Raw genomic sequence first — 12,615 nt, 5'->3', positions numbered from 1 at the left:
CTGCCAGTCCCACTGCTGATTGGCCCAGTAGTGAGAACTTTTTCCTGCTGCCTCTTGGTGCTTTTGCCTATGGCCCCTATCCTGCCTGCTGAAGGCACTCTTGCCAGCATGGACTTAAACCCCTCCAGCTCTGACAATCCTCTTTCTCTTTTGTTTTACATGAAGGGTCTGGCAGCCAAAGCAATCACTCAAAGTTCAAACCTTATCATTTTTTGCTTTGTTCCTCTTGGCCTTGGTTTTGTACATCAGCTTTGAAAATACCATCCCAGGGTTAATGCTGGGGTTAATTTATAACTAAGAGTGCTCTAGTTTTGCAATACAGGACATGCTATAAAAATGGAAAGATGTTGCTTTCTGAGAGATGCAGGTGGATTCTTGGGCATTTGCTGTAAGTACTTTTTTTCTCTTTGGGAACTTTGAACATCTCTATCAGCACGTCAGAGTCCCAAATAACCAAGTTGGCAAGTCAGAGTCCCAAACCAAATTCCTGGCTCTAGGGGCGAAGGTCTAAGTGTGGTCGTCTAATAATTGACTTTCTACCAGCCTCAGTGACTTTTAAAGAAAGAGGACTCTGATGATGATATGGAGATTGGATAGAGTGGTGAACAAAGGGGGTTGGTATGGAGAATATAGGAGATGGTGTGACCTGTTAGGAGCTGATATAGTAGCTCAGGCCATGAACTGAGAGGCAGAGGCAGCAGGAATGAAGAGAAGGGAGAAGTTTTGAGAGTTATTTAAGAGTTAGTATTCATAAGACATCATGCTTCATTAGATATGGGGAATGAGAATAAAAAGAGGCTACGATTGTTCCCAGGTATCTGGGTTACGTGTCTCTATAGACAGTGATGTGATAAACTGAGATGTGGAATGAAGATGAGGGAGCAAGCTTAAGGTGTAGGGAGATGATATGTTTACATCTGGCAACTTTGAGATTTTCTTATTGAGACTGAGGTCTGTGTGGACCATCCTGGTGGTTATATCCAAAAGAAAGCTGGATAAATGGCTAGGAGCTCATGAGAGCAATCTGAGAGAGATACAATTTCTAGCAATTGAGTGCGGAGGGTAAGATCACTCAGGAAGAAGATGGAGGGCGGAGGAAGGATCCTTTTTCTGAGTTCATAGATCTCTTCCTTCTAAGCACACATGTCCACTTTCATGGGATTTTCACACCTGACTCCTTTACTCCATTTCTTTGCACTCTTTCAGGATCAGAGAACCTTATGCCATATCTTTCTGGCTTTCTTTATAATAATTAAAAGTAACATGCATAGGTGTAAGAATAATAGTGTTAAGATGTCTTACAACTTAGAAATGACTGTTTAGATGTTACTAAGATTAATGGTGAAAGAAATCTAAAATTTAGAAAGTTATTCTTTCATTTTCTGGTTGTTTGAAAATACCTCTATGGCTTCCATGCATTGCAAAATGCGTGAATTTCAGCTCATGACCTTGTATGTGGCTCCATAAACCACCACCCGTCCATTCCAACTAATCATATATTGTACAAATTACTTTCATTTTGTCTTTTAGCCAAAGAAGATGCAAGTGTTCTCTCATCTCATAGATTTTATCTTAAGAAAATGCCAAATGAAAAAAAAATCTAAAATTCTAATCTACAATGAATAATGTATGCAGAGGGAGTACTAGTTTAACCTAAGAATATCCCCTCTCTCCAACAGGCTGCCTCTAGTTCAGATAAAAAGTGATTCAATTTCCATAAATTTAATTTACTCATAGCATTTTCATAATGTTCCTATAACATCTGAATGACAGTCCACGGCATTATTTCCATGGTCGCAGCAAGCCACTTCTCCTACTCCCTGTCCATATTTGATGCATCTCCTGTTTTTCAAGGGAGAGAAACCCCTGCTCAGCCCCTGATGAGCACATCATCAAATATTTACTATTGTTTTATTAATCAGTGTGGGTGGTTATTATGTGTCTCTGGCTCAGGGAGTGTTTCATCCAACTAAGCTCCCTCAATGGTTGTCTCACTTCACCTCTTATAGATTAACTTCCTTCCAAAATGTCATCATTCCTGTACCTGGTTCTCTTGGTACTTGGGCTTCATGCTACAATCCATTGTGCATCACCTGAAGGCAAAGTAACAGCCTGCCATTCACCCCAACAAAATGCCACTCTCTACAAGATGTCATCCATTAATGCTGACTTTGCATTCAATCTGTACCGGAGGTTCACTGTGGAGACCCCAGATAAGAACATCTTCTTTTCCCCTGTGAGCATTTCTGCAGCTTTGGTTATGCTTTCCTTTGGGGCCTGCTGCAGCACCCAAACTGAGATTGTGGAGACCTTGGGGTTCAACCTCACAGACACTCCAATGTTAGAGATCCAGCATGGCTTCCAGCATCTGATCTGTTCACTGAATTTTCCAAAGAAGGAACTGGAATTGCAGATAGGAAATGCCCTCTTCATTGGCAAGCATGTAAAACCACTGGCAAAGTTCTTGAATGTTGTCAAGACCCTCTATGAGACGGAAGTCTTTTCTACCGACTTCTCCAACATTTCTGCAGCCAAGCAGGAGATTAACAGTCATGTGGAGATGCAAACCAAAGGGAAAGTTGTGGGTCTAATTCGAGACCTCAAACCAAACACCATCATGGTCTTAGTGAACTATATTCACTTTAAAGGTAAGACTTTCAGATGTCAATTTTCAGTCTAAGGCTCAGATACTTGGGTGGAGTGCTGAGGGGAGCTCATGGTCTCTTATTACTGGCATCAGTAGGTGTCCCTCATACCACAGTGATCTGCTCCACTGGACATAGCTGTGAATAGTATTGGATCTTCCAAGACGGACACACAGCTCTGTGAATGAGTCCAGGAAATTTCTAGGGAGAGCGCCCTTTCAGAGAGGTGGGTGACAATGGTATGAACATCTTGCTCATAATTGGCTAAAGATTCATGGTTTCCAAAAGATTTGGTGAGGTGGGACAAGCTTGCACTTGTCAAGTAGACATATTTGTATGTAAAGCTTACTGTGATTCTCACTTGCTGTACATACTTAGGCATGTTACATACATAATTTTACCATGTATTATGCACTCACTGTGTACTAAACACCATCCGACATGTGTGGTATACACACACTGTCTCAATCAATCCTCATAAGTGCCCAAGTTTACACAGTTAATAAGTTTTAGAACTGATATTCCCAACAAGGTCTGTGTGAGTCTAAAGCTGGTGCTTGTAGAAACAAGAATTATGTGACTATTTTCTAAAGGTACTGTGCTCAAATGATTTCTCCTGGTTCTATAGTATATGTCAGCCACATTTCTTGGAGGAGTAATCAATTGTCGGCCACAAACCACACATGTATAGACTGGCTAAAATTGCAGAACAGATCTGTTTTCTCATTTCTCCCTAGTGTGTTGGATGTCCTTATACGTTTTTATGGAAGAGGAAACTATGGCTTTGATGGGCTTAGTGTGGTATAGTAGTTTTGGACACAGACCGTGGAGCCCAACAGCCCTGGGTGTGATTCCTGGCTCTGCCACCTGTTAACTGGGAGACCATGACAAATGACTTTCTCTGCCTGATCCTCAGTCACTTGTAAAACTGGTTGACTGTAGGTACCTAACTCATTGGTGGTCTTAATTTCTAAATGAAATCACTAATGGAAAAGGTCTTGTTGGTACTGATACCGGTTTAAAATAAACACCTTTTTTCTTTGTATTTTAAGCCCAGTGGGCAAATCCTTTTGATCCATCCAAGACAGAAGACAGTTCCAGCTTCTTAATAGACAAGACCACCACTGTGCAAGTGCCCATGATGCACCAGATGGAACAATACTATCACCTAGTGGATATGGAATTGAACTGCACAGTTCTGCAAATGGACTACAGCAAGAATGCTCTGGCACTCTTTGTTCTTCCCAAGGAGGGACAGATGGAGTCAGTGGAAGCGGCCATGTCATCTAAAACACTGAAGAAGTGGAACCGCTTACTACAGAAGGGGTAAATGCCTTAGAGGATGTGTGGGTGGAAGGTGGGCATAAAAGTGCAGGTGAGACAGAGTTCAGCAGAAACCCAGAGGCAGAAGAATCACCCTGAACTACCCAACAGCTATGTATGATCACTAGAATATGCCAAGAAAATACTGTCTACCAGGCCCTTGGCTGGGCATTTTTACATACTTCACATCATCCAAGCACATCAACAAACCTACAAAGGAGGCAGTATAATTGGCATTTTTCAAATTAGGAAGTCTGGTCTTGTAAGATAAGATGAGCTCCCCAAAGTCAGCCTACTAGTAAATTGATGCCTTCCTGTAGACCAACTAGTGCTCAAAGAACAGGTTGGATTTTGAAGTTGAAAGGTGATTGGGTAGCCACTCTGGACTGGAAGTGCAAGGCAGAAAACTGTGAAGCTCCTGGGTGCTACCCATTAACCTTCATGCCACTAGCTCCCCAACCTTGGTCATCACCCCATAGATATTTTCTCTTGATTATAAAGGAGTTACATCTCCCTACTCCCAGTGTTTCAGCCCAACATTGGCTGTACCTGAGTGCATTCCTTTCAGAATAACTTCTGTGAGTTTGGTGCCATGTATTGACTTATATAGTAATGGTTGTCAATACTCAGGGAAGAAGCAGAGTCCAATATAATACCATCATGAGAGAGAGAAGGAGAGAATCATAAGCTTGATATGGTGATTGCCATGTGTTCCCTTCCTCTTTTCCCACAGATGGGTTGACTTGTTTATTCCAAAGTTTTCCATTTCTGCCACATATGACCTTGGAGCCACACTTTTGAAGATGGGCATTCAGCATGCCTATGCTGAAAATGCTGATTTTTCTGGACTTACAGAGGACAATGGTCTGAAACTTTCCAATGTAAGTTGATAAACTAGAGTTCTTAAATGTAAGAACTGGAAGGGCAATTAGGAGTCAATTAATTCAACTTTCTTATTTTACCAATTAGCAATCTGATGCCTAGAGAGGCGGTGTGACTCCTCCTAAGCTAGAATCACTTCAGAGTCATTCCCATTACTCCAAATAAATAATTGTATCAGTTTCTTCCATCCTTGACCTTTATGTCCCAGAATTACTGTGATAGAACAGCTTAATGATCAGAAGTGACTCTGGTGAGATGCAGTTCTGGAGGAGGTGTGAGGAGGGAATGCTTAAGAGGTGACTCCTGGCGGCAGCAGGCCATAGTGAATGAGCTGTTTCCCAATGGCTAGCCATAGAATCACCAGAGAATGATTGACTACGTTTAGCAGAGGAAACTTCATATTCTAGCACCATCAACATAGTATAGCAAAGGGGCGGCCCCACCTTTCCTTTCCCTTTCTTACTTCTAGACCTTCCCAAAGACTGTTCCTGTTTCTTCAGAGACCTGCAGGATTTGTTCTTCCCACACAGGCTGCCCATAAGGCTGTGCTGCACATTGGTGAAAAGGGAACTGAAGCTGCAGCTGTCCCTGAAGTTGAACTTTCGGATCAGCCTGAAAGCACTTTCCTACACCCTATTATCCAAATTGATAGATCTTTCATGTTGTTGATTTTGGAGAGAAGCACAAGGAGTATTCTCTTTCTAGGGAAAGTTGTGAACCCAACGGAAGCGTAGTTGGGAAAAAGGCCATTGGCTAATTGCACGTGTGTATTGCAATGGGAAATAAATAAATAATATAGCCTGGTGTGATTGATGTGAGCTTGGACTTGCATTCCCTTATGATGGGATGAAGATTGAACCCTGGCTGAACTTTGTTGGCTGTGGAAGAGGCCAATCCTATGGCAGAACATTCAGAATGTCAATGAGTAATTCATTATTATCCAAAGCATAGGAAGGCTCTATGTTTGTATATTTCTCTTTGTCAGAATACCCCTCAACTCATTTGCTCTAATAAATTTGACTGAGTTGAAAAATTTTCCCTTTTCTGTCTTCTGGGGAATAGCTAAAAAGCAGGTCAGGTCTTCATATCCCAGTACTCCAATAAAATCAATGGACATAAAACAATGCAGATGCATTGTCTTATATGTGAACTTCTCAACCCCCTTCCCACGGTCCCATTAGTAGGATTCTCTGTGTTCTTGCCAGATCTGACATTGGTAGGTTGAATAAAGGAACTCTCACTATGGGGATGAGTTACAGACTGAGAGGGATGTAGCTTTCGTTACTGAACAAGCATGGGACAATACAGCAAGAGAGAGATAAACTCGCCTGTCCAACCCCACCTTCCCCTCAAAAAAACATACTTCCACCTTGCCAATGTATAAGCTGGGAGTGGAGAAAGAAAGTAATTCATTCATGTCATATCTCATAGGATCTCTTTTTCTGTATCCCAATCAGACTCCTTTCCATGTATAGCACCCCTGTCCCACTTGTTTAAGTAGGAATCTCCTTTTTCGCTCTAATTTCACTGAATATTGGTACTTTTGCATCCCCAGATCCTTCAACAACCTTCCCTCTACCTGTACATGCCAACTCATTCCCACCTACCAAACTAGATTTTATCTCAGACACTATGTATTTAAAGCTTGAGTATAAATGGCACAGTGAGTGGTAATGATGTAGTATCTGAAATTCTAGTCCTGAGATAAAACACTTCAGTGACAGGAAAATAGTAAAAAAAAAAAATGCAGAAGTACTGTTGCAGATGTTGTACTTCCACATTGAAATAAATATTTATGTTTAGAAAAGCATGTGTATTACAAACATTCTAATTTTTTCTGATTAGACCCATTTGCATGGAAGTTTGTTTATTCCTGGTATAGTTCACACTTTGCTTTTGTGTAAGAAATTTTTGAAGCCCAGAGCAGAATCTCTGGTACAAAAATTCATTGTTAACATGGAGTTGTGTTTCACTAAAGTTACATTACAATCCTGGCCCTGCTACTTAGTGTTTGGTGATCTTGGACAAGGCACTTAAACCCTGTACCTTATTTTCTTCATCTGTAAAATGGGAACAATAAGAATATCCATGTCATTGGGATTTTGTGAACCTTCAATGTTGCAAAGCATGTAGCATGTAATATGCTCATCACAGAGCCTGAGACCTGATAAAAAGCCCTGTAAATATTAGTTGTTTCAATCATGTTGGTCAACACCAGACAGTGGGCTGGTATCAGAACCAGGATTGTAATGTGAGTCTCTTAATTTGCGGGTTTCTGTTCTCTAGCTCAGGCTCTACCTCCAGAGGCCAGAGTAAGTGTAAATATCAACTCCTTCCTACCCCCTACCCTCCAAATGAGTTCCATCAGAACTTGTTCTGGAAGGAATATCAGTATCTTCAGAGGGAAGTCAGGGATTAAAAGACATTATCCCTCAAGTAGTTCATGTGTCTCCTTAGAGACTAAACCTCATTCAGTCATTCTTTCCCAGATTATGAAGGGCTATCACTGTTTGTCCTGTGACAAACTAAGAATAACAAACTAAGAATAGAACGTAACTTCCTTAACCTCATGAAGTTTACCCACAAAATAACTAGAACATGTATCTCACTTAATAGAGAAAATTTTGTAGCAGAATTTTTACTAAATTGGGAATAAGACAAAGATTCTATATATTATTGCTTTTATTTAAAATGATATTGGAGATGTTAGTGCAGTCAAACAAGAAAAATAAACATTAAAAGAGTAGAGTGGAAAGGAAGGAAAATTTGTCTACACAGAAAAGCCAAGAAAATATATTAACGAATTCTTAGAACAAAAGACAGAAAACTTATTTGGGAACCAGCCACAAGAAAGCAGTGGTGTGGATTGCACAGAATTTACCAATTCTGCTTTCCTTTCCACAGTGTGATAGAATTATAGACACACAGCTTCCCTGATAAACTACATGTTCTAGCCTCCCTAGCAGTTAGGTGTGGCCTTGTAAGTAAATTCTCAACAATGAAATATGAATGTAGGTGACATATAACATCCATCAACTAGGGAATTACAATAGTTGAGTACTTCCTCCACTCTTTTTCTGCCTTCATTAAGCTGGATTGTGGACTTACTTATGATCAAGTTTGACCACAAGCAGGTAAAGAGCTCCTTGGCAGTCTTGTGAAACCTATGTACATCTTTTCAGAATAATTCTTTAAATGCTAAGAAAAAGTAGGATTACAATGCCACCAATAATGTAGAAATATAATTATTAAAATAATATTGAAATTACATCAGCAAGATGGCAGAATAGGAAGCCCTGGATCCTCCTCCCCCACTTCCTTGACAAACACCAATTCAACAACAATACACAGACAAATTCCCTTTGTAAGTATACCCATTATGGAAAACAGTATGGAGGTTCCATAAAATGTTAAAAACAGAACTACCATATTATATAGCAATCCCACTTCTGGATATTTACCAAAAATAATTGAAATCAGGATCTCAAATAGACATTTGCACACCAGTGTCCACTGCAGCATTATTCACAATAGGCAAGATATGGAAACAACCTAAATGTCCATCGATAGATGAAAGGATAAGTGTTTCTACATACAATGGACTATTATTCAGCTTTAAAGAAGAAGGAAATCCTGCCATTTGCAACATGGATGAACCTGGAGGACATTAAGCTAAATAAAATAAGCCAGTCACAGAAGTAGAAACCTGTATTATTCCACTTATATGAAGTATCAAAATTAGTAAAACCCCTAAAAGCAGAGGATAGAACGGTGATTGCTAGAGACTGCAGGAAGGGGGAACTGGAGAGTTGTTATTAAATGTGTATCAAGGTGCTGACAAATTCTGTTTCTAGTGAAGGCTGTTTTCCTTGCTTGAAGATGGCCACCTTCTCATTATGTTCTCATATAGTCTTTCCTTGGTGCATCATACAGGGAAAGAGAGAGAGAGAGAGAGAAAGAGAGAGAGAGAGCAAGAGCTCTCCTGTGTCTCTTCTAATAATGACACTAATCTTATCAGATTAGAGCTCCATCCTTATGACCTCACTTAATATTAATTACTACCTTACTCCAAATACAGCTACTCTGGGGATTAGGACTTTAAAATATGAATATTAGGGGTACAGATACATTAAGCCCATAACACTAGCCTTATTCTAAGTAATACAGAAGTTGGTAGTAGTAGTAGTAGTGGGGATGTTGCAGGTTTGATTATCCAGGAAGCAGATCCTGAAGCAGAGTTTATAGTACAGAACATTTATTAGGGAGGGCCCTTGGGATTGACGCCTATAGAATGGAAGGGAAGGAAGCCAAATTAGGCAGAGGCTGAAGTCATGCCAACATGCAGGTCCAAATAGCAACAACCTTGGTTGACTGCACAAGGAAATCTGGAGCTAAAACGGCCAGTTAGAGTTGTTCTGTTTTAGGTCAAAATAGCTGGACCCTCACACATCTACCTTGGTCAGTCACTGAATATGAGCTGACCAGAAAAGGTAATGATTGAGGGCAAGACATCTCTGCAACTAAGGCAGCCCTTGAAGGGACTGAAAGCTGAAGCCTGTCTGCTGACAGGACTCCTAAGCATCTAGAACAACAAGTCCTTTCTTGAAGAGAAATCTGTATGGCACACCTCCATGTCCAACACAGTCAATTCCTTATCTACTGAAATCTACTTCCTCCTGTAAGTTTTGGAAGTATTTACTCAAGGATTCTGGTGAATCTTTCTTCCTGGAGGAAGCTTAGAAGGAAACATTTGGTAGAATGAACTACAGCTTCTGCTGCTGCAGCTGGACTCATTGTCACAACTGATAATACTTCATTCCCCTCCACTATCCATTCTAGATTCTCCTTCCCTTTAGCTGATCTCCATAGCTCACCAGATGACATTATTAAAAACCACATCCATGACAAGTATTGAGCCACCAGTTACCATAGCATTCTCTGACCAAGATTACTTCATATGTCCACTTCCCATCAAAATTGGGCAAGGAATTATGAAGAGGCACTCATGTGGATCACTTGAATGTCAAACATATACTACACTTGTCCCATTATGTAACAACATATCTTCTTCCTTCTAATGATTGGGATCAATTACCCTTGACTAAATGGTGTAATAAAGAGTCTAACTCCATTTTCTTAATATTTGACATCTTTTAAGTCTTATTTCTACTTCTTTCCTTTATGCCCTACATCTGGGTATGCTGATAAGTAAGCCAGTTCACTCACTTCTTTGGTGGTAGTGAGAATTTCCAGCCAAACAAGCTGCTGCCTATACAAAGAAACCCTCACAGTTGCCTCAACCCCTAACAATCATAAAAGCCCAAGCCTATTTCCTTTCCCTCCTCTCTCAAGCCATTTTTTGACCAGCTTAGGAGGCCTGTCCTGCTTTCCTGGTGTGTGTGTGTGTGATGTAATCAGTCTTGACACCTGACCCAAGTTTTGGGTGAGAATCCACCCTGTGTCTGTAGGATGGCCAGAGCAAATGATGTGATTCCTTTTCTTGCCTGATATTCCCTGACCATAAAGATCCTGAAGTGTTCAGGCAGCATCCATAGCTTATAGTTCAATGGGACACTTGCTGAATTTCATGGCAGAAGTGTTTTTCCTTTGGTGATCATTACTTGCAACCCTACAAATCCCAGAATTGTAGGGACAGGTTGCAAAGTTCCCCAGTGGGTAATTGAGAGTAATGCAAGTGTGCTCACTCCATTTTCCATCAATTGCTTCCTGACTCATGAATTCTTCCTATTGGGAGCACAACATCATGTAGTGATCTCTGACTAAAGTTAGTATACTGTGCCTTGGAAGAAGGAATCCAGTTTTGTAAAGTATCACCTCTGAGCTGGTGCTTTATGGAAGCCTTCATCACGTCCTTCCAATGCTCTTTTATGACAGCAACTTCCAAGTGTTACTATAAATGGTCTTTGACTTACGATGGTCTGATTTACAATTTTTTAATGGTATGATGGTGTGAAACAATTCTGTTTTTCACTTTCAGTACAATATTTAATAAATTACATGAGGTATCCAACACTTTATTATAAAATAGGCTTGTGTTACATGATTTTGCCCAACTGTAAACCAATTTGAAATATGATGGAATTGGAGTAAAAAATCTTTGGGGAAGTGATGATTACATCTATACTGGCAGTGTAGAAAAAATTATGAGAACCCTACATTTTGCCACATACTAGAATAAATTCATGATGGATTAGAAATCTAAATGTAAAAAGTAAACTTTAAAAGTATTAATAGCATATCTTATAAAATAATAAATGGGGAAGCAGTTTTGAAATAATAACAAAAGTAAAACATATACAGAAGAATACTGGAAAATTTAACCTCAAGAATTGACAAAATACATCTTAAACAAAGTGCAAATATAATTATAGACAAGAATAAGATATTTGCTATAAGTATACCAGGCACATGATTAGTGATACAATGCCAACAAAAGAAATAAGAAAATGGCACATAATCTAAGAGAAAAATGGGCAAAAATTAGAGAAACCAGTGCTGATGGAAAAAATTATATTGCCCAATAAACCTATGGGAAGTGCTGGTAACTGGACCTCCCAAGGACTAATTGAAACCATATCCCTGGAGGTGGGGCCTGTGCATATGTGTTTATTAGTTGGTTGGTTGTTCTGTTTATCTTAATTTTTATCTTTCTATTGTAGTACACTATGCATACAAAATGTACACAAGTCATAAGTATTTAGCTTAATGAATTTTAACAAAGAGAACATATCCATGTAATCAGCACCCAGATCAAGAAAGAAGCCCCTTTCATGTCACCTTATGCTTAGTAACCTCCCAAGTGTAATTATCCTGATTCCTAACATCACAAATTACTTTGCCTGTTTTTAAATCTTTATATAAATTAAATCGGCCTGGCGCAGTGGCTCATGCCTGTAATCCCAGCACTTTGAGAGGCTGAAGCGGGCGGGTCATGAGGTCAGAAGATCAAGACCATCCTGGCTAACACGGTGAAACCCCATCTCTACTAAAAAATACAAAAATATTAGCCGGGCATAGTGGTGGGCGCCTGTAGTCCCAGTTACTAGGGAGGCTGAGGCAGGAGAATGGAGTGAACCCGTGAGGCGGAGCTTGCAGTGAGTGGAGATTGTGCCACTGCACTCCAGCCTGGGCGACAGAGAGAGACTCCATCTCAAAAATAAATGAATGAATAAATAAATAAATAAATACAAATAAATTAAATCATATAATTTATACTCTTTTTGTGTTTTTCTGCTTTCCACTCAACATTGGATGATTGCTTATAGTTACAGAGTTTTCAGTCTCATTGTTACATGGTATTTTGTTTTATGAAAACACATTTTGTCTATCCCTTCTAATGTTGATAGATATTTAGGCAATCTCTAGTTTATGGGCTTTTATAAATAATATCTCTCTAAGCATTCTTAAGCAGGTCTCCTAGTTAATAAATGTATGCTTTCCTTATGGGTATAAACCACGGGATGGAATTGCTGAGTGATAGGGTGTGCATATAACCAGCTTCCATAGACATCCCTCTATCTTTGCCTGAATCTGGATTGTCAGCATCTAAGTGCATTCTGGTTGATTGGCAATTGTCCCCTGGGAAAGCTGTTGAAAATTCAGCACTCCATTTAAGATTTCCAAATCTTTCCATTTGGGTTCTTAGCCACTTCCCCTGAGGTGTCTTTGTCTCCTTACATGAGAAGTCTATGTCTCCTAAGACTCTCTGGGGAAGTCTTTGTCTCCACAGAGTCTTAGGAGACAA

At 39.9% G+C, this 12,615-nt stretch overlaps 1 protein-coding gene across 1 annotated transcript; it reads left to right on the top strand.

Annotated features, from left to right (window-relative positions):
- The first annotated feature begins 358 nt into the window (after window positions 1-358).
- On the top strand, window positions 359-6,660 carry SERPINA7 (serpin family A member 7). The gene is made up of 5 exons (XM_054471959.1): window positions 359-388; window positions 2,010-2,648; window positions 3,698-3,971; window positions 4,702-4,849; window positions 5,381-6,660. The coding sequence occupies exons 2-5, from the start codon at window positions 2,027-2,029 to the stop codon at window positions 5,582-5,584; spliced, it is 1,248 nt and encodes a 415-aa protein (XP_054327934.1). The 5' UTR covers window positions 359-388; window positions 2,010-2,026; the 3' UTR covers window positions 5,585-6,660.
- The last annotated feature ends 5,955 nt before the right edge of the window (window positions 6,661-12,615 follow it).

The sequence above is a fragment of the Pongo pygmaeus genome, chromosome X, assembly GCF_028885625.2.
Source record: "Pongo pygmaeus isolate AG05252 chromosome X, NHGRI_mPonPyg2-v2.0_pri, whole genome shotgun sequence".
Classification (NCBI taxonomy): Eukaryota; Metazoa; Chordata; class Mammalia; order Primates; family Hominidae; genus Pongo; species Pongo pygmaeus.
Note: the sequence above shows the minus strand (reverse complement) of the source record. Positions and strands in the feature narration are given on the sequence as shown.

Coding starts and splice junctions, on each gene's coding strand:
- SERPINA7 (XM_054471959.1), top strand. CDS start 2,027: ATGTCATCATTCCTGTACCTGGTTCTCTTGGTACTTGGGCTTCATGCT. Junction 2,649..3,697: donor GAACTATATTCACTTTAAAG/GTAAGACTTTCA, acceptor TTGTATTTTAAG/CCCAGTGGGCAAATCCTTTT. Junction 3,972..4,701: donor AACCGCTTACTACAGAAGGG/GTAAATGCCTTA, acceptor CTTTTCCCACAG/ATGGGTTGACTTGTTTATTC.